This window comes from Limulus polyphemus, unplaced genomic scaffold (genome assembly GCF_000517525.1).
Source record: "Limulus polyphemus unplaced genomic scaffold, Limulus_polyphemus-2.1.2 Scaffold1601, whole genome shotgun sequence".
NCBI lineage: Eukaryota > Metazoa > Arthropoda > Merostomata > Xiphosura > Limulidae > Limulus > Limulus polyphemus.
Window position 1 is genome coordinate 77,994 of NW_013667211.1, and position 21,286 is coordinate 99,279.

Sequence of the window (21,286 nt, forward strand, 5' to 3'; positions counted from 1 at the left end):
TCCATTCGTGTTATTCATAATTCAAGAAAAGATATTTGATTGTTGATTGGGAATAAAAGGAAAGACCATTTCATTTTTCAAAAAAGTGAAGTCAGTTTCAGGTATTGTGATGAACAAACCTTATTCACAGTTGATTCAAAACACTTGAAAATAAGTAATGTTATTCATGGTTTATTAGAACGTAATTGCTATCAAAAACCCAACAAAAGCTATTTCAGAAAAACATTTTATACTTACTTGCTGAAATTACTGCAAGAAACAGCAAAACTTGATAACTGATACACTACGAAATTCACCAAGTGAAAAATATTTCTCACTGTCTCACGGCGAATTATTTTTAAACTGAGAAAATTTTCTCGTTTCCTTACCTACCATAACCAATGCTCATTATTGAGAAATTCTTCAAGATCTTGTTTTTGTCGTCTTAACCTTTTAATGAAGATGGGAACATTGATAGGGAAATAGATTTGAATGAAAAAGTTTCGTAAAGAGCGGGAATGGTAGTGTGATGTAAAATTACTCATGCTAGAAATTTTCATAAAAGTGACCCAAAAAATGGCATTAACTCTGTAACCCATGGCCTGATTTTAACCAAACTTGTTTTATTCTGTTTCTATTCTCATTTTAGCGGGTACAGTATTCTTACAAATATGGTGCTATTGTGTGCTGTTTTTGCTTTATTTAATAACAGGCAAGCAAACAAACAATCTCAGAGTTTTAGTAGTATATAGATAACTGTATGAAGTTACAAATTTGAAAATTTAAAAAGATTTCATTACAATATGTTTTTCTTAATTATTGACTTTTATGTATTCCTACATTCTTGTAAAACTTTCATATAAAGTTTTCCTTTTATAAAACTATAAATTTGATCTTTGTTTTAATTTAAAAAGCACTGCATGCAGCTTCATTTTCTTTACAATCACTGGCATATAACAAAAATATTTTTTTTCCCAATACCAAAACTATATGCAATTTACTAAATTATTAATCAGAAGATTTCACTTAACATATGTAATAAGTTTTAAGCTCATTTAATCCAAAAAAGTGATTTCTTTATGTGTTAAAATCACTAGCATACGACTTGAGGTACAAGCAATCAAATCACACCATAACAACCAAGGTTAAGAAACAGTGATTGGCTAAAAATGCTAAATTACATTTATATTCAAGTTAAAAAGTGAAATTGGCATTATCTTGACCAAAATAATATACGAGTGCCATATTGCTAAAAAACTAAGAAAATTCACAAATACTACTGTTTTCATTCAGAGCAGAATGAAATCAATGCAAAATCACAATTTGAGATTTTATTTTTATGTATGAAATTAAATAAATAAAACTGGATAAATTTCAATTCTGGAGTTGTTTTTTTTTTAATGTATGTGAAAGAACAACAATAGGTTTATTTTTTACAAGTTTTTTAATTCAATGGTGCAATTCTGCCCACAAGGTGAGATGCATCCATTCAGGCACGATAGAATTAAAGCTTTTTACTTGGTTATATTATATTTTACCTGAATTTTCAATTTTAACATAAAATATCATTAAAGGAAGCAAGGGATCTTTTGGTCCATCTAGGCTGTCCTATCCACTAAATTAAACCAAAAGCTTTAAAGAAAAATACTCAAAGTCAGCCCCTATTATTCAAATATTTATTAAGCTTTTCCTTAAATTCCCTTAAGTCAACTGCATCCACCACATCTGAAGGCAACCCATTCCAGAGGCCAGTCACCTTGTCAGTAATATAAAGCTGTCATAGCTGAAGATGACTTCTTCTCTGCCAAGATTCATATGTGTCCCCTAGTCATGCCATTCTTACCATTAAATGTGAAAAAACATGATGCATCAAAACGATCAATTTCATTAACAATCTTAAACACCTCAATCGAATCCCCTCTAACTCTTCTTTTTTCAAGAGAAAACAAGTTCAGTGATCTTAACCTATCCTCATATGATAACTTTTCCATCCGAGGTATCATCCTTGTAGCCCTCCTATGAACTTTTTACAACAATTCAATGTCCTTTCTAAAGTAAGACGCTCAAGGCTGAACACAACAGTCCAAATGTGGTTTAACAAATTTTATTGAGTTTTTTTACAAATTAATTTCTATTGTCTAAATTTCAAATTTGCAGAGTGACACATTGTTAATTCATGAAAATAATTCAATCTTAGGATACGCAGTAAGTGTATTCTATATTCATATATTTATTCTATACATTTCTTATAATACTGCACCCCCCCTTCCCCCACATACACACACACACACTACTTTTTTTTTACATGTTGTTCTAGCACATGAAAGCCTAAATGTGATCAGCAGTGTTTCCCTGAAACTGTGTAGGCCATGATTATGCAGATATCTATCTTAACATGATACACTTTAGTTTCCCATAAAATAGTCTAGTTTTGCATCTTTTATGTACCACACATTTTGTTTTTGGCCTTGTTCTGCAAACAGTTTGCATTACATACAAACACATACCTACCATGGAAAAAGACAGAGAGCAGAAAACTGCAAATTTAGAGCTTTGTTTAATTAGTTTTTTTTATGTATTCTTTAACCATTCAATGTGACATTATGTTAATTTTATATTTAAAAAATTTCTAATTATATAATTAGATATAATTCATATAAAAATATTATAAAAATTTTACTTTTATATTAAAGATATTATGCTAATGTTCATTATTTTGCTTTTATACTGAATTTTGCTTTCACACTATAAGTATTGTTTTAACATCCAATATTTTTCTTGGTTAACACTATATTCATATAGCAATGCAATAGAAATTTCACTTTCATACTGCAGGTATTGTGTTAATGTTCAATATTATTTTTTTAGTTAATTAAAGTTAATATTTTCCTTACCTGAAAAAGTATTTCCTGTAGGTACTCATCTTCTCACACAGAATTTATTGTAATTCCTATGTGTACCTATCTATGAGATTTGCATGCTATTAGCCTTGAACTAACTCCCACCTTAAAAGCTAAACTGTGCTGGTGCATGATGTCATCATCATTCAAGGATAGCCATACACCAATAGGAGGGTGGCAGACATCCTTGCACAAGAGCTCCCCCTAAGCACTTCATTCTTAGATGAGGCAAGAAGAAAGTGCATCAGAAGTGGGGAGGACAGGTAGGAAGGTGTGTGGAAGTACTTACTGAAAATACATTTTAAAATAAGGAAAATGTTAACTTTTGAGATGATACATCACTTCCACACAGAGAATAGCTAGAATGCCACACTGAAAAGGTGGAGTTTCTGGTGCAAACATTAAACCAACATGAGCTCTTTTCAGAGAGCATCCAAAAGAGAAGCCCATGTAGTGTGACACACAATCCTGCTGCAGGAACAGGGCAAATTATTGTTTGAGATAACCACACACTACATACACAGTGGCTCCATCACCCTACTTCCTACCGTACTGTGCTATACACAATCAGTGAGGAACTCTCCAATGTCCACCACCCCAATGACTAGGAAGATTCTTTTGTGCTACACTTGAAGAAAGGGGGGAGAATTCACCAACCACCTGGTAGGATTCTATAAAAGTTAAACAAAACCTACACACTGTCTGTGAGAAACAAGAAAATACAATGTTTCCCCATAGACAGTGTGTAGAGGTTGAAAAACAGCAACCAAAGGGATTTAAAATCCCACAGGAGACTAAACAGCCAGATGATGAAGATAATGGGAGATGATTGTGTGGAGAATCATTCACATGCCTGCCTAAATGATCTTGTCCAAGGTTCAGTAAAAATGAGTTACAAGAGTGAGACAAGTAATGAATCTGATGTGAAAAAATGTGAAAGAGCCTGCAACCATCAATATCCAGGGAAGAATACACCAACTCGGGGAGTTGGTGAACCCATCCTGTAAGGGTTGAATGCAAAAGGTCCCTGGACAAAGAAGGATCCAAAGGTAGAAAAAAAATGATGAAAGGAGTCCCAAATAGAAGACTTATATGCCAAGTAACACTAAGCAGTTCAAACCAGATATAAAAGACAATATAGGACCGACAGAAATAAAACAATGACAACAAATCCCAAGAAATATTCCACTGGTCCTGCAATGTCCACTGGAGAAGGTGCACGAGTGTGTGGTGTAAAAGAAATGAGTGGTTCGAGGGAAGTCAGTGTTTCCAAAAGTGAAAGAGCCATGTACAGGGTGTTAATGAAGAACATGAATCTTGGTGATAAGACATTCCATTACTCACAGGTGAAGTGGTGAAGGTTGATCCAGATTGAAACTGGAGTTGAAGAACATGCCCAGATGTACCCAGTACTGGGTAGGCACGAGAAAAAACTTAGTATGGTTGACAAGCCAGCACAGCTGAGCAACCTCCTGTAGAAGAATGCAGGTATGAGAGAAGGAGTTCTCCTGAGAAGGGATGAGAAGAAGCCAATCATCCATGTAATAATGGAACCTCAGCCCCAATCCATGAAAATGGTGGGTGAATACTCCCATGACTCAACTGAAGACATAAGGAGCAGTCACAATGCCAAAAGGAAGAGCAGGAAACTGGAAGACTCCATCTAAATGGAGGAAACAAAGAAAATGTCTGGAATACGAAGCGATCAGAATGTGTAAAAAGACATCCTAAACATCAATATTGGTCATGCACAGACCAGGTGAAAAGAACTCTAAATAAGGAATCGAGGGATGACAAGAAACTAAGTGAGAGATAACTTGATAACCCGGATGCTAGTCCTCGTTCATCTTGGGGACCACAAAGATGTGAGAGTAATAACCCAGAACAGGGGCAAATACTCTCTCAATGACACTTTTGGCCAAGAGATTGGAAACCACATCCTTGAGATAATGAAGATAAATGGAATCAGGGGGAGGAGGAAAGGAAACTGTTAAAGTGGAGTAGGAAAAAGAGAAGTGGAGAGATATGCCATGTGTGAGAACCTTAAGAACCCATCTGTTAGCTGAAAATTTACACCAAAGGCTGGAGAAGACAGGTAAAAGAGCTTCCACAAGGCCAAGCCCGATAAGATAGTCATTGACGAGATGAACAATGACTCTGAGATTGATAAGTACCTTAGAAATAAGGTGAAGTGATTAAAGTTAATGCAGAAGAGAGACAAAGGCATGAAAACTGGCCAATAGAAGGGGAAATAGAAGTTAAGGGGTCTACTTCACAAGCAGATAAAAGTGATTTCAAAGACTTGGAATTGAGGAATTGAAATAAAGGATGGTTGTAAGCCAGGACAAAAGAGTGAAGCAGACAAGGAAGATGAGGCATGTTAGTACCTGTATTCACGATATGGACCCTAACACTAGGCAAAGGGGGGGGGGGGAGACAAAGTAGTCTTTAGTATGAGTTTCATGTAGTAAAGTATATTAGGAATCGAAAGAGACAGAAAAGATCCTACCTGCAAAATCATGTCAAGGGAGAAATAGCTGGTCAAAATCGTCATCCTGATCATATTCACATTAAGGAGAAGGAACATTGGCCAAATGGACTGAAAAAGGAGACCCAGTATGCATGAAGAAACCCAGAACACATTGAACAATGACTGTCATGTCTTCCACAGACAATGAGCCTCCAATAGCCGCATGTCCCAGATTAATAACATTGTCACTATAATGGGAGGAAGAGAACGTTACCAGCACTTGAGAATTCATAATGGTGGGTAATCTTCAAATGGTTTATAAAGAAACGTAAACTGGTTATCAGAAACACAAACACTGAACCAGTTGTCAACTTGAACAAAACGTAGCTCAGTCATAAACTATTGCAAATCCAAAGTCATTGATTAAGAATTTTGGAATGCATTCATTCTAAACAGTGCTAAGGTAAAAAATGAAGTTAATTTTAGTGCAAGAGCTGAGCTAGGACCTACTGTGCAAAATAAATTTTAATTTTATTAAAATATTGTGTTAACCCTATAAGAACATATTTGGGTGATTTGATCAACCTTGTAACCATGAAACTATACACACACTATAACTAAGTTAACCATATGTGTCAGCACAAAATTTGACAAGATTTTAGTAAACATTACAAGTATATTGTAAACAAAAAATCAAAGACTCTGATAAAGTATTTCTACTCAAGATTTGTGTACATTTCCAAGGCCTTTACAGAGTCCTTCTCAGTGAAAGGTTATTTTCATGCTTCAAATAAAAATACTTCTTTTCATCTTACATTTTTCATATATCACTTAAATAACCTCTAAAACATCCTAAATGAATATCAAAAGTTTTTTTTTGGCAAAACTTTACATTTTTTCACTCAGTGAAAAGTTGAAAAGTATGAAACAAAATTAATAATACCATTTTTCCTCTGCACTAACAGCAGTAGTGATCAAAACGTTCCAAATTACTTATCTTAACACTTTCAACTGTTAACCTTTTTCATATCTGTTTTCTTTTAACCTTATGGTTTTATTGCTATACTTTATACCCACTAGAGCAGTACATTTAAGTCAAAAGCAGTAAATCACAGCAGGAGCACATTAGCTGTTTCTCATGGAGCTAACATAAAAAGCACATGAACTGAGTGTCATGTTTTACACTCTACTTGAGCTAGTGAAATTTTAGACCTTTTATTTTACTGAAATTTTGTTAGAATAAACTCAGAAGTTATGTTTTACATTTTAGTTAATTTTTTTAATAAAGGATCTCTCCCTTAACCAGAATTGAAGTAGTGTTTCTAGATAACAGGGCAAGGAACAACAAATTCTGGTAATTGTTTCTTGCATACACCATTAGAACGTCTGGAATCTGCTCTATCCAAATATGTAATTCATATGATGGTAATATATTTCACTCAGGAGTTATGAGCAAGCAAACACACAGGGTTTTAAAGAGGCTGCACTATGTTACCAGCAATGGTCATGAAAGTGAACTAATTAACTCTTTTTTTTAATTCTGAAATCAAATCATGTAACCTTTCTTAATTGTTTGTTTGAGGTTGTAGATGTTCTTCTTGATCTTCTGATCTGGCAGAAGGCTACTACTTCAATCGCTATGTCCTTGTCGACATCAAACCTATTTTTTGAATGCTGCCACAGCATCTTTGGCCTTGATAAATGCATTGTCATTAACAAGGGCTGTCAAAATGTTCGTGATCACATCCACATTGGTTGCACAGGTTGCAAGTCGAACAGCTCTGAACCTTGCACATGCAGGGAATCATGGAAATAATGATGACATGTCAAATAGTAGCAAAGCTCCAGTCACAGTCAGTGGCTTGGAGTCATCTACTGGAGATCTGTTGGACTCTGATCTTAAAAATATATGCAACAATGGGCAAAGAAGAAGAAAAAGGCTCACACAGCAGACCTGTCAGTTACACAAGAAGTATTGTCATTAACATTGGGGTTTTTGCTGATGATATGGTCTAACATAACTCAGTCAATTTCATCCAATTTGGAAACTGTAAATTGTAATCATCATATCTCATTGTACGCTACATCCTGTACAAGTTTCACCAAAATTGGATAAATCCTGGATTAAGGATCTGGTTAAGGGAGAGATCCTGTGCTAAAAATATAACTATAAAATCAAGGATTTATTGTACTCACTACATATTCAAGCCACCAAGACTTCCCTATGCCTTGTTTGGGTATCACAAAATTGGGTGTCCCCCTACCAAAAAAAAAAAATTCATGTAGCTTTCAAATATGTATTTTAGAACATAAAAAACACATCAGTCACTAGAATAGAATATCTCAAAACTACTACAATTTATTTGGCCTCCTAAGTAAGCTATAAATAGGTTAAAAAAATTCTACTACTATTTGGAACATGAAATCTGATCAATACAAACAAACAAAAAAGTTCCTTGCCTAACAGCTCATTACAGCAAAAGCAAACACAGAATCATAAGATTTACAGAGAAGAAACTGCTCTTTCTATTGATTATAAACACCATCAACCACGTAAAGGTAATTAGCAAACAATTTTGAAAGTTGGAAAGAGATGGGAGGGGCATCTCTCGTGGGTTTGACAAATGTTTTAGAGTCTTGCTTATAAATGTGCATAGTTTGTGTTTCTAATTGGCTGTAAATTGCAACAACATATTTTCAAAGTTATACAATTCTGAAGAGGAGAAATCAGAATTCAGAAGCATCATACGACACAGATAAATGAAGACTGAGATATCTTTAAAGTTAATTTTTGAAATTAAGAAGTTAAAACTTAGATAATACATAGAAATTTGAATTAGTAACTATTTTTAATGCAAAGTTTATTGACACACATTGATAAATTGTTTAATTGAATTTTTAACATAACAATAAAAAGTCATGACATGCAAAAAGTTATTTTTTATTGCTCCTCAGTGACAATTTACTCATGTACTAATGCTGAAAAAAATTTACATTCACACTATAGGTATTAATATTCATTATTATTTCTAATTGTTTTTTACTATCATCATATATCCATGAAAACAACAATTACTGTGTTAGTGTTTATTCTGTTATTTTAATATTTCTAGGTTATTAAACATGACAACATTATTTTACCTTCATGCTTTGTGTCTACAGGTTTTCTTCTCTCTTGAGGGGGTGTAGATTTTCTTCTCTCCTGAGGGGGTGTAGGAATTGTGATTTTTCCATAGTCAGCACTCGCTGGACGACGAGCATATCTGCTGAGAAATAAAAAACATTAAACAACTAGTTGAAAGTTACTTCCAAGTTATGATTAATCAACAGTTCTAATATTTTAATACAGCTGTATACAAATGAATATTGATGATTGCTCACAAGGAAAAGGGTACTATTGAATTCCATTTTAGAGATTACTATTTCACTTATTTAGAAAATAAAAAGCAACACAAACCTTTAGCAAGCTCGTGTATAAAGAATGTCAAAATCCTAATTTTTTCTTTCTCAGCTACATATATCAGTTTTGTGTTGCATGGATATGAACTTACACTGTGTCTACTTTTAAAGGCTTTTTTTCTTTACGGTGGACAGGTGGGGCTGTAGCTGGTCGTAATGAGCACTTTCCTTCAACATGTGTCTCTCTATAAATATGGAGATAAGTATAGCAATATATGTAATCCTTGCTAAATCAACAAATACCAGTTCATTTAACCCTTTCCAAACTAGTAAGGTATCATTGATATTTCCTGCCTTTTCAGGATTTGTGAAAATATTTAACCAAATTGAATGAAACTTACTACAAACTTTCTAACTAGTATCAAGTTTCATTTAGTATTTCTACCATATTTTAGGTGGTAAAATTTCCAAAATTCTATTGTGAGCTAGTTTTAAAAAAAAACACCACCACCACAAATACTTCCTTTTGGCTTAAGGTTTCAATTTTCCTTTCTATAAGTGATCATTATGTTTCATTTTTACATTCCAGTTAATTTCAAACTTATGGCTGTAAATCATACAAACAATGCAAAAGTGACAAAGATTTATCAGTAACCAATGACTTCACTTTTGCAAGTGTTGGGTCATAAATTTTTGTCATCAATGTTCTTGGTCTAAATCAATATATCTCAAAAATACAGTTTACTTTCAATAAATAATAAGTAATTTCTTTTAGTTGTTTGCAGTTCATGAATACAATCAGTTTAATAATATATTCAATAAAGGAGGATCAATGTCACTTACAAAGTTCAATGTCACTTGTCATAGAAGAATGTTCCTACATCTCAACACACATACTTTAACACAAAACATTATTTGTAATGAAAAGAATGTAAAAGTAACCTATAAACCACTTTCCAGGTCTGCAGATTGTTCTTAAGTAAACTTTGCATTAGGGTTCTTTGTTAATCTGTACAGGAGCTCTATGTATCTAATAAGTTAATAAAACAAACATTATTACAGGGTTGAGTACATTATATTAAAATGATTTGGAACATGCAAATTAGTATGTCAAGTGGTCACTGCTGATATTATGTCAGAGTAGAATGAAAGGTATGAGAACTACAGCCCTTTCTGACACAAAAATATAAAGGTATGTTCAGATTAAGAATTTAGAATTTCCAAGATAAGAATATCCCTTGTAACCTAATGGCAATGCTCAACTTGAGGCACCAGGACCACTCAGAAAAAGATCTGCAACAAGTCATACCCCAATAGTGGTAACCAAAGTGCAGCATCTTGTAACAGGTAAGAATTCATAAACACAAGTGTGTCTGATGTTTGGTTTGAATTTCGTGCAAAGCTACAAGAGGGCTATTTGCACTAGCCATCCCTAATTTAGCAGTAAAAGACTAGAGGGAAGGCAGCTAGTCATCACCACTCACCTCCAACTCTTGGGCTACTCTTTTACCAATGAATAGTGGGATTGACTGTCACATTATAATGCTCCCACGGCTGAAATAACGAGCATGTCTGGTGTGATAGGTATTCAAACCCGTGACCCTCAGACTGCGAGTCAAACTCCCTAACCATCTAACCATGCCGGGCCCACAAGTGTAACTGACAGATTCTCCAGGCAATAGTATGCTACATTATAATAAAGGTTCCCTGTTTGGAAATATGGCCAAAAGGTTATGGGCACAACTGAGATCAGGCTTCCAGTCATACCTCCCATTTCAACCATCACATACCTAAAGGAAAGTTGGAAAATGAAATGGGTATTCAAACTATTCCAGTGAAGACATATTGGTAAATTTGGCACACACAACACATACTAATTTTTATGTGACTGAACTACTGAAACAGATATTGGGAAACTGTCATCTTCATGCACTACATGGATTATGTTAGGCCTGCAGGGATGTTAGGTGCTTTGAACATCACAGCCTTATGCCAATGCCTTCTTCAGTGGAAACTATGCTGTAGGGTTAATGTCAAAAAGCACAGTCTTCAAATAGAGCAGGACTGGAAGTGGTGACATGGACTGTAATGACAAGGTAAAGCTCCAAAATAATTTTAATACAAAAATACTTAACTCTCTCTAGTTAAACTACTTTATTTCCTCTATATTATTGTAGGTACATTAGAATATCTTCTATCTAATCATTTTTACCCATTGGTTCTAGCTATATTCAAACTGAGCTTCATTAATAATTGTTCAACTACATGCAGTAACATCATGAAACAGTAGTATTGCAGAACTTTAATAATAACAGGGAAGGAAAATGACTTGACAACAAGAAAATGTAAATCTATAATTTGGACTGAACAAAAATATCTTTAAAAGATAAATAAATAGTTATTTGTAGGTGATACTCCTTACAGCTGCACAAAAATGAAAATGGGAAAAGTTGTCATTATTCTTCATGAAATGCATTAAATAAATATAATGCTGAGATATCAATTCTAAAATACTTTTAGTAAAAGGTTGTTGGAACAGAATCAGAATCACATTTTTTACTTAAATTTAAAAATTTGATATGCACATATGCATTCCACACCTGAAGCAAAAGGCAGCAGTAATAATAATGTGAATTATAATCTATAATTTGATACCAAACTTATTGACATACATTCATAAAACAGTAGTTCAATAAATTTTAAATGTGAGCCTACAAACACGATGACATGGCCTTCGACCCATGACCATAGGAAGACCAGTGTCGGTAAAGTTAAGAATTTAACAATGAACACAAATGAAAAAACACAACGCTTTAAATTTTTAATTTGCAAAAAATAACCAAAAACAAAAATTTAAACCAGCTAATAATTTCCAATGGTTTAAGTTTTTTGCAGAGACTGGCCTAATTTACACATAATTTGTCCTTTCTTACCTAAGACTACCTCCATACGCTAGAAATGGAGTTAATCCTTCTTGTTTTTCTTGGCTCCAGAAGTCCCCACGCCGACTGTCTACAGCAGAAGTTTTGTCTCCATATAAAGGGGTACCATTTGAACGCTGACGATACTCATCAGCTTTCTTCAATCTCTCTGTAACTTCATTATACCAAGCAGTTTCACCAGAAGAATGTCGAATGTCACCTTCCTAGTCAATGAAGATCATTATAATATGTCCATATTTGAATAGTTTGATAGAAGCTAGAACACAAAACACCAGAACTAACAATGTCATATACTTTAAAGCAATTACACATGATTTTGAACACTTCACCAAAATATCAGTTTTTATACTGTGCGAAATATGTAACAGATTTTCAAAAATGGCTACTATTCTCATTACATCACACATGAACATCTAGAAATATTGCAGCTTAAAAAATTAATAAAAGGAAGGTTTCAGTAAAATTAATCAACAAAAATGGCTACTATTTTCATTGCATCACACATGAACATCTAGAAATATTGCAGCTTGAGATTTAAAAAATTAATAAAAGGAAGGCTTTAGTAAAATTATTCAATAACTTGTATTCTCCCTTCAACATTTTCTTTTAAAAAAATTCAACAAAGCAAAGCTGTTGCATATTTAATTTTGTCACCAAGTTTACTGGAAGAATAAAAGAAATAAAAATTATGTGGACAGCTGGTAGTTTTTAAAGCAAATCAGATGAATTGTTTATGCTCAACTAAAATAAATACTTAGAAGGCTCAGATTTTATACAATTAATTTCCAAATTAATTATCCAGTCCAATTTGTAATGATACCTTTTGTTTGGGAGACTTTCTCCAACTTCCATCTATGTACTGGTAAGCTGAGAATGGTCGATACTTTGCTTTGTATTCTGTTTTCTTGGAACCTCTCCTATTTTTGAAATGTTAACATTAATTTAAAGCAGCTTTGATCAAAAAGTAGGCATACTGAGTCTAGAGAGACATTATTTTATGAATTCATTTGTTTAGCAAATCTATCATTACAGACCTATGCTGACATATCACTCCATATACCTTCAAGTTGCAGATCAAAACCACAAACATGAGAATGAATGAGATATGTAGATACACTGTTAAGTTACAAGCTAAACCTCTCATAATAAGTTACAGACAAGTGGTATGTAATGAAAAATATACAAATAAACTTACTTGTACAAACTAAAAGCCTTTTCTCGTTCAGTTGTTCTCTCTCTCTCGGCAACTACGTGACTTTTGTTTCTGAATATCCTTGATGCAATGCATTTACATATGCTTCATATTTGAGGGGTAATTATCTGTTGGAAATTAATTTTAACTCAAAAAACATAAATTTCAAATCAGACAAACGTACCTCTAAAATACTGTAATACAAAGTACTGAGGAGGGAATAAAAGTGTCATAATGAAAGACACTCGGATGCTGAGCTATTGGACATGAAAAATTACATACCTAGACCATAACAACAATGAGTGATAAGATCAAGCAAAACATGAGCAAATTACAGAACCAGAGCGATAAGCACTGAAATGGATTTATCTGGAAGAACTGAGTGGAGAGGACCAGTCTTGAAAAACCTGACTGGGACAACAACAACAGACAATTCACCATTAATAGCCCTAGTATGCTGATCAAGGAGAGCTGACAGAGTAGTCACATGGTCTCCCTGCATGCTAGAAGATTGTGTGAAAAAAGCCTTCAAAACATTTGAAATAGCTATAAACTTTTTTGTTTTAACCAAAGTGTTAACATCAAGGTTAAAACTGACTTCAGAATTCATGAGCAGAGCAAAAGTAGGCAAGAAAGTTATAGCATGACTGTAAACAAGAAAGTCTGGTTTGCAGGAGGAGAGCAAAGCTTATGTAGTTCCTCTGGCACTTGCACAATACTGTAAGGTAGGTAGGAAAGTGGAGAACTTTAGGTAGGGTAAAGCTTGTAATGCATTACATCAAGGATATTTGAAACTAAAAGTCACATGGTCATTCAAAGAGTGAGAAAACTCAACAAGAAAAGGTTTATGTTATTTCAGAAGTAAGTCTACCTGATTTGAAATGAGTGTAGGAACAGTATCAAGATATTTCCTTATCAAATATCACATCATATAGAAACATGTCAGATAACTAAATGTTTATTATCTACTAAAAACACATATTCAACTATGTATCCAACCACAGCTGTGTCCAACTGTTCTGGATCTCTCTGATGGGATAATATAAATATTCATATTTGACTAGAAAAGCCTTGCTTACTTTATCACAGGTGTGTCTTGCTATCTTAATTCTTAATTATTACTCTGTCTAATGGAATTAAACAACTAACTATTTAAGAAAAAGAGACTACAAAGAGCCTAATTACTTGATCACAGCTGTGTTCTGCTGTTTTGATTATGAATGTTCCATAGAAGGGCTTACACTTCATTTTTTTTTAGGGAGCCAGCCGGGCCCCCAAAACACGCATTGCACCTGTAACTAACAGGGGAGTGTATATGTCTTTATCGACAGTAAAAGCTACGTATTGTGATCTTAGACAAATTTCAAAAGTGACACAGTGTTAAGTGCTGAGATTTGAAACATATTCGATGAAAGCATGTATGTCGAGCCAGGAGATGATCAATTTTAAACAATTTCACCAGCACGATCTGGGTCTTTTTTTATCATAATGTATTTAAAGTTATCATTTTTTGTTCTTTTTTCAAGGTTGGAAAGTTGATCATTGTGTATGCAATAAAGATACAATTAGGAGCATTTTTTAAGAAGGCTAATTTTAGAAAAAAGTCTTTAGGCAACTGGTTTGAAGATTCCTCTCTTTAGGAACAAAAACTTTCAAATGCTGCCACTATTTGACCTTTGATTGGAATACTTCGTTTGGTTTAGTTCAAAATGTGTAGAATGACAGCAAAAGTCTTTGAACTTATGGCTGAAGTGAATGAAGAATTTAGGCAAAGAACCTCAACAATCTGTCTCTCACAACGGTCACATAAAGTTATGTATCGATCATGTACTGGCCACAGGGTCAGTTCCCATTTTTATTTTTCACTCATTCAAATAAAAAATGGAAAAGAGATTATGATTTCTTTTTTTGCATGCCACATTTATTAGTAACTTCAACCACTTCAAATTTAATGAAGCATCAAAGTATATTCCCTATAGTTGTTAAAATTTTTAAGGTTAAACTGTCAACAATACTGCACAATGACATCAGCAATTGGAATCGGGCCAATTGTGCTCGATAATAATCATAAATTGATGATTTTCAATTGTGACATGATCAGTAAAACAGTAATATTATGTTGTTGTTTTTTGGGCTAGTGCAGTCTGCAAAGTTGGATTCAAAAGTGTTTGCCCTAACATGCAGTAAGGTAGATTATTCAAATAACTTAAAAGTTTGCAATTTTTACTTGCCTTTTTTTGGAAAGTGTTACAAAAAAAACTTGTATGTACATCTTTCAAATGTGTGAGCCTTAATACAGGTTTGGTGTCATGCATAAAGAGTTAAAAAAGTAGCATTCTGACTGAAAACAGTAGTCACCTTTATAAAAGTTCAAATAATCACTCTATATTTCAAATTCTATAAATCAAATGTTATATATCAATTCCATTACACTGGTATAAAAAGTCTGAATATTGGACAAAGTGATGGCTTTCTTATTAATGAAAGTGCATTTACATTGAATACACAGGCATTCATAGTGACAACATTTGTGGATTGTACATGAATGATTTCGGAAGGTCCATTCATGGTTTGTCATAAGTTCTGCTTGGTTATGAAACGCTTAGATCAATTTCTGTAGAGTCAAACTTTTAATTGCTCTTTTAGGGACCATATGGACTACCTAGCAGAAATGTTTTATGGGTCCACTGGCATTTTTGGGAGCCACTGGTTCCTGGGCCCCCACTAATTTCAAGCCCTGCATAAGACTGGATATTATAAATTCTTATCAGAAATAGATTAATAAGGCCCTAATTATGGTATGAATGTTTGAAATATAGAGATCAACCACCTGATCACAGCTGTATCCTGGTTATGACAGTCTCATGGGGCTGGATGTTATAAATATTTAAAGGATAAGGATTAATTACATGTAAGAAACAAATTAATGATGTCCTAATTATTTAATCACTGTTGTGTCCTACTATACTGTTTAAGACTGTCTCATTAGACTGGATGTTAAAAATATTTAAAAGCTAAAGACCAATTATATGATCACATCTGTGTTCTACTACCCTGGTTCTGTCTTGATTATGAAAGACTGATAGAACTAGATGTTATGCTTAATAAGAAGGAGACTAAAAACAAAAACAAATTACCTGATCACAGTTGTGTCTCGCTGTTCTGATTCTGTCCTGACTGATGGGACTTGATATTTCAAACTGGTTCTAGATACAGCTACAGTATAAGACCTTTTATGTCTTTTAAATCCCATTATAAACCATTGAAAAAAACTCTATAACACAGACTTTTACAAAAAAAAAGCATCAATAAGTGAGTAGAAACTGTGGAAAAATGGGCAGCCCTTCTGGCTAACAGAATCAATGCTCTACCACAGAGCTATCCAAGTGTACCAGTCATCCTGTCTCTCTTCATCCATAAGGCTTTTCTTAGTACAAGAAAATCACATTAATGGAATTTCATAATCAAACTGTTGGGCTCATTAATCAGTTACATACAACAAATTGATTCTTTTAATATGAAACTTGGATATTTGAAAAAATCAAAAATCCTAATAATTGGAAATGTCAATAGACCAAACCAAACAACTTAAATTAATTGAAAATGATAATGAGAAATCATAATGGCAATATTTCAAATACTTAAGTAATTGGAATAATTGGAAACCCTAATTTTGATTAGTTGATTATTTTTGTGACATTAACTTCTCATAAAATACTCAGTTAATCAAAATTATGATTAAATTGATTAATCAACTTAATCATAATTTATAATAACTGATTATTTTATGTGACACTAAATGATGCTCAAAGGTAATAGAGTATATTGATTAATCAAGTTAACTGCCCAGCTCTAAGTTGATCTTCATAGTATGTTGTGTCGATGGGGTATGGCAATTAGTGGGTTCATTTACCACCACCCAACCAAGTTATATGAAATCCGTCACAAACTTGCATTTATTTTATTACTATTATTTTAAATCCTGTTAAGGATCAATGAAAGAAAAAAACCAATAATGCCTTATGTGTGAACAGAGATTTGAACTCTTGGACAGCTCAGTGTTAAAGCACTGGCCCTTTTAACCAGAGGTCATGAATTCAAGCCTTGGTCCTACAATCATTATTTCTATTATACATTTTTCTGCTTGAAATATGATTTATTATTTTATTGACAAAAATTATTACACATTATGCTTGAACAGGATCATATGATCTATAAAGGTTAGTGAATATAAATTAAACACAGACATTTTGTCTAAATGGTAGCTAAAAACAAAACATTTCTAACTAGTGGCATACAGAAATGCAGATACAAAATAACTTATGGCTCTATATAAAATATTTATAAGATAAATTTTTCCAGTTTCATATTTTACACTTTTTTTTTCAGTTCTTTAGTTACTCAAGTATTATTTCTATGTCATCATTTGGGTTGTTACTGTGATAATACTAAAACAAAACTCAATATCCTGAAGTATCTAGTTAACTTTTGTCAAACCTACTAACTCAACAAAATGCATCAATAAAAGCACTAAAACTAACACTTATCTCGTGTTGTTCTCTTTGATGGCTGGGCAGGGGTCAAGCCAGTAGAGACAAACCTTCGGGCTACTGGAACCATTGAAACTGCTTGTCCACGAGGCCAAGTAAATTGTGACCGATACTCAGTAAAGACACCTTTTTCCTCTTCCCTGATGATGGGATTCATCCGGGGACGAGGTGGGGGATAACTTTGAATCATCAGCTGTTAGAAAATATACTTGACAGCTTATTTTAATTTCATTAAATATTTTATCATAGATATCATAGAATTCTGTGTAAAGAACTATTTTAGTAATTCCCACACACAGACTAAAACAAGAAAAAAAACCTAACAAAGAATGTCCAACTAACAAACTTACTCAGCATAAGCTATATTTTCACAAGTAAAGGGAGAATATTAACAAATTTGTAAAACCTTGAAATAACAAAAAATGCCTTATCTGGTACATTAAAAAACAACAGACTTGTTATATCTTGCAACAGCAAGATTCTTCTTATCTGACACAGCTGCCTGTAGCCAAGTCAAAAACAACAGATTTTTTTGTATCTTGCAACATCAAGATTCTTCTTATCTAGCACAGATGTCCATTGGCAAGTCAAAAACAACAGATTTGTTATACCTTCCAACATCAAGACTCTTCTTATCTGGCACAGCTTTCTACAGGCAAGCCAAAAACAACAGATTTCTTATACCTTGTAACACACAAAGGCTTGCCTGTAGACAGCTGAGCCAGATAAGAAGAAAAAAACAACAGATTTGTTTACCTTGTAACACACAAATTCTTCTACAGGCAAGCCAAAAACAACAGATTTGTTATACCTTGTAATACCCAAATTCTTCTTATCTGGCTCAGCTGTCTGCAGGCAAGCCAAGTTTAATATGGCAAAAACTAACAAAGATTTGTCAGTGACCTATGACACAACTTTTCACAACTGCATCCCCATCATCTCTGTTAGGCTAAGTAACAGTATATTCGGTTAAGATCAATTTATGTCTGATAAGCATGGTTTCTTTTCAATAAATATATTGTTATGCTTACTTATGTTGTTTAAGTACAATAAATATAATAATATTCAATATAAAATAGGAATCAGAGTATTTTGCCATTGCTTATCATACTCACTAAATCTAACTAAGCTTACCTGATATCTCATCATAAAAAAATATTTCCATAGCTTTTAGACAATATAATTTAACACATTTTCAGGAACAGAAACACTGTCTAAAGAAATTAAAAAATTTTCAGATCTGGTTTGTCCCCAAGTTTTCTAAATTTTCCATTAGATTTTTTGCCATGGTTTTCACAGACTAATGGGAAAAAAAATTCCAGGGCTTTTCAGCACCAAATAGTCATATTCAAGGATCTAATTTAATTATTTAACAGAATGAGAACACCAACAAAACTAAATAATTAAAATTTTATCATGTTTTAAAAAAAATGCAATAACAGCTGCTTGAGATGTTCTAGCAATAACAGTAGCACCTGAGCTATCAAAAAACTACTTATTCAAGAGAAAAAAAATTATAAAACAAACTTTTAAATTCTAAGTAACCACACTTACCAAACAAAGCACTAATAAATTCATCACTTACAGTCTCCTAACTATACTGCAGCTTTTCCCAGCTTCAGTTTTATAACAAGTTATAAAGTCTTGTACCTTTCTCTCAAATAGTGTGCCTTGGCCAGAGCTAAAAAGTCATCTAGCAATAGTGCTAAGAAAATTAATCAACTATCTATGAGCTGGGATTACAATGATCACTATCACATAAACTAATCAATTAATCAAAGTTAGTGTTTCCATTTATTACTATTTTTGATTATTCCAGCTATCCAAGTAATCAAAATATGATTATCACATTTGTTTGTTGTCAAGTGCAAAACTACATAATGGGCTATCTGTGCTCTGCCCAATTTTAGACTTCTAAGTTTTTGTTTTTTTTATACTTCAAGTATGTTCAGCTCTGGTGATTCGAGAGAGAGGAGAACCTCATGATTTGAAGGTTTAAGTTTGATTCCCATTACCAACAAACTTGCTCACTGTGTCTTTGTTATGGCAAAGCTACTAAGGTTAATCTGCCTCTGTCACTAATTTTGAATTGCTGGCTAGAGGGAAGGTAACTGTCTGACAGCACCGGCTACCTATTTTTTTTATTTTTTTTTTTTTTTAACTGCTTACTAAAGAGAAGGCAATTGGCTGGTCCACTGACAATTTTTTTCTTCTTTTTTGAACTGGTGGCTACAAGGAAAGCAACTGGCTAACAGTACCCACCATCATTTATTTGTTTTTATTTTTTTGCTTTGTACGTACCACAGTTTGAGAAACACTGTACTAATCAATTAATCAGATGTAAAAAATTAATGGGGCTATTGAATAATCGATTACCAAATACCACTAGCTGCCCAGCTTTACCAGTGAGTAATCAAAATTAAATAATATTTATTTAGCATATAGTATTTTAACTTGCCAATAGGGTAAGTCAGCTTGCATCTTATTGGCTGCTAAACATACACCACCATGTCAACCAATCCAACAAAGTAAAGATTCACACTCATACTGTTACTGAGACCACTCTCATATTGTTGCATACATTTACAATGTTGTTTATTTCATGGTTTTCCCCACACGATTGCATTTCATTATTTTTAAACATTTTCTCACTTTACCATTGCAATTCTACCTGACAAAAACTTTTCAAAGAACTGGAAAACTTGTGGGTCAATGAAACCTTCATGTTTCAACATGTTATTCAGTCTAAGTTTTCTTGTATGATAACACATTCCTACATTTAACTCTCAAATGCCCAGTATACTGTGTTTGACACACCTATTGTACGGTTTCTTTCATTGCATTGCAAAAGAAACTACTGGATGAAATAGTTTGAAATTTTAAATGAACTTTTTAAAGAGTACGTAGCTTCTGAAAGCAAAATACCTTATTTTTTATGTGATGTTTGTATGAAGTTGCAGTTCCAAAATTCAAAACTACTTCATTGCAATATGATTTTCTATGAAGCAATTAAAAACCTATGTTGCAGAGTTTAATTGCTGATTTTTATGTCTTCCTACATTCTTGTAAAGCTTTTCTAAAAAAATTTTATTTTATAAAAGTATAAATTTTTATTTGATTCAAAAAGTACCAAACTGTCATTTCTGTCAAGCCCATAGCCCAGGGGGTGCAAATGAACCCTCCACTCCTGCTGGAGTTCCACTCACCTATTAAAATTTTTTTTTCCTTATTTGATGATTGAATTCTCGTTAAATAATTGCTTTTGTAACACTGAGCATACATGCAGAAATAGCATTTTCACACTTATCTGAGGAAATTTACTAGAAATGTATATTTGCAGTAATAATAAAGGCTACGGGCTTGTTGGTGCACAATAAAAATTAATGTTTGTCATATTAAAAGCTATCATTTTCCTAAACTGAAAATGTATTTCCAAACATACTTACCTCTGCTGACACTAATAGCTATTTCTCGATCTTCATCTTTGCCATCTAATGTTGTGTTCACTCGCTCCAGTCTTTATATACCCCACTTGACTGTCCTCGACAATATTTAATTTGCAAAACTTTACACCAGCCCTCACACTACCTCTATGCAGGTACTGTATATAAGCACTATATGCAGACAATAAAATCACTTTTTCAAGACTTACCACATTCCGGTCACTAACACCGGCTCTTAGTGGGGAGAGTGTCAGCAGAGGTAAGTATGTTTGGAAATACATTTTCAGTTTAGGAAAATGATAACTTCCAAAACATACATACCTCCGCTGACACTAATAGCTAGAATCCCACACTGAGAAGACAGAAGGGCAGGTGAGGACAGAGATCATACAGAAAGCATCTGCAGAGAAC

The 21,286-nt window shown here is 33.4% G+C and overlaps 1 protein-coding gene across 3 annotated transcripts in view; it reads right to left on the reverse strand.

Annotated features, from left to right (window-relative positions):
• The window catches only part of LOC106464259 (serine/arginine repetitive matrix protein 1-like), a 72,387-nt gene that overhangs the window by 18,638 nt on the left and 32,463 nt on the right, over positions 1–21,286 (reverse strand). For all 3 annotated transcript variants that reach the window (XR_002611703.1, XM_022391970.1, XM_013924385.2), the window contains exons 5-10: positions 17,424–17,625; positions 16,020–16,098; positions 12,511–12,607; positions 11,682–11,893; positions 8,901–8,993; positions 8,491–8,612 (exon numbers count right to left, since the gene is read on the reverse strand). Coding sequence is in view for 2 of the 3 variants with exons in the window: in XM_022391970.1 (XP_022247678.1) it covers positions 8,491–8,612; positions 8,901–8,993; positions 11,682–11,893; positions 12,511–12,607; positions 16,020–16,098; positions 17,424–17,625 (805 nt within the window). In the remaining variant the exon portion in view is untranslated. The remainder of the gene's footprint in view (positions 1–8,490; positions 8,613–8,900; positions 8,994–11,681; positions 11,894–12,510; positions 12,608–16,019; positions 16,099–17,423; positions 17,626–21,286) is intronic.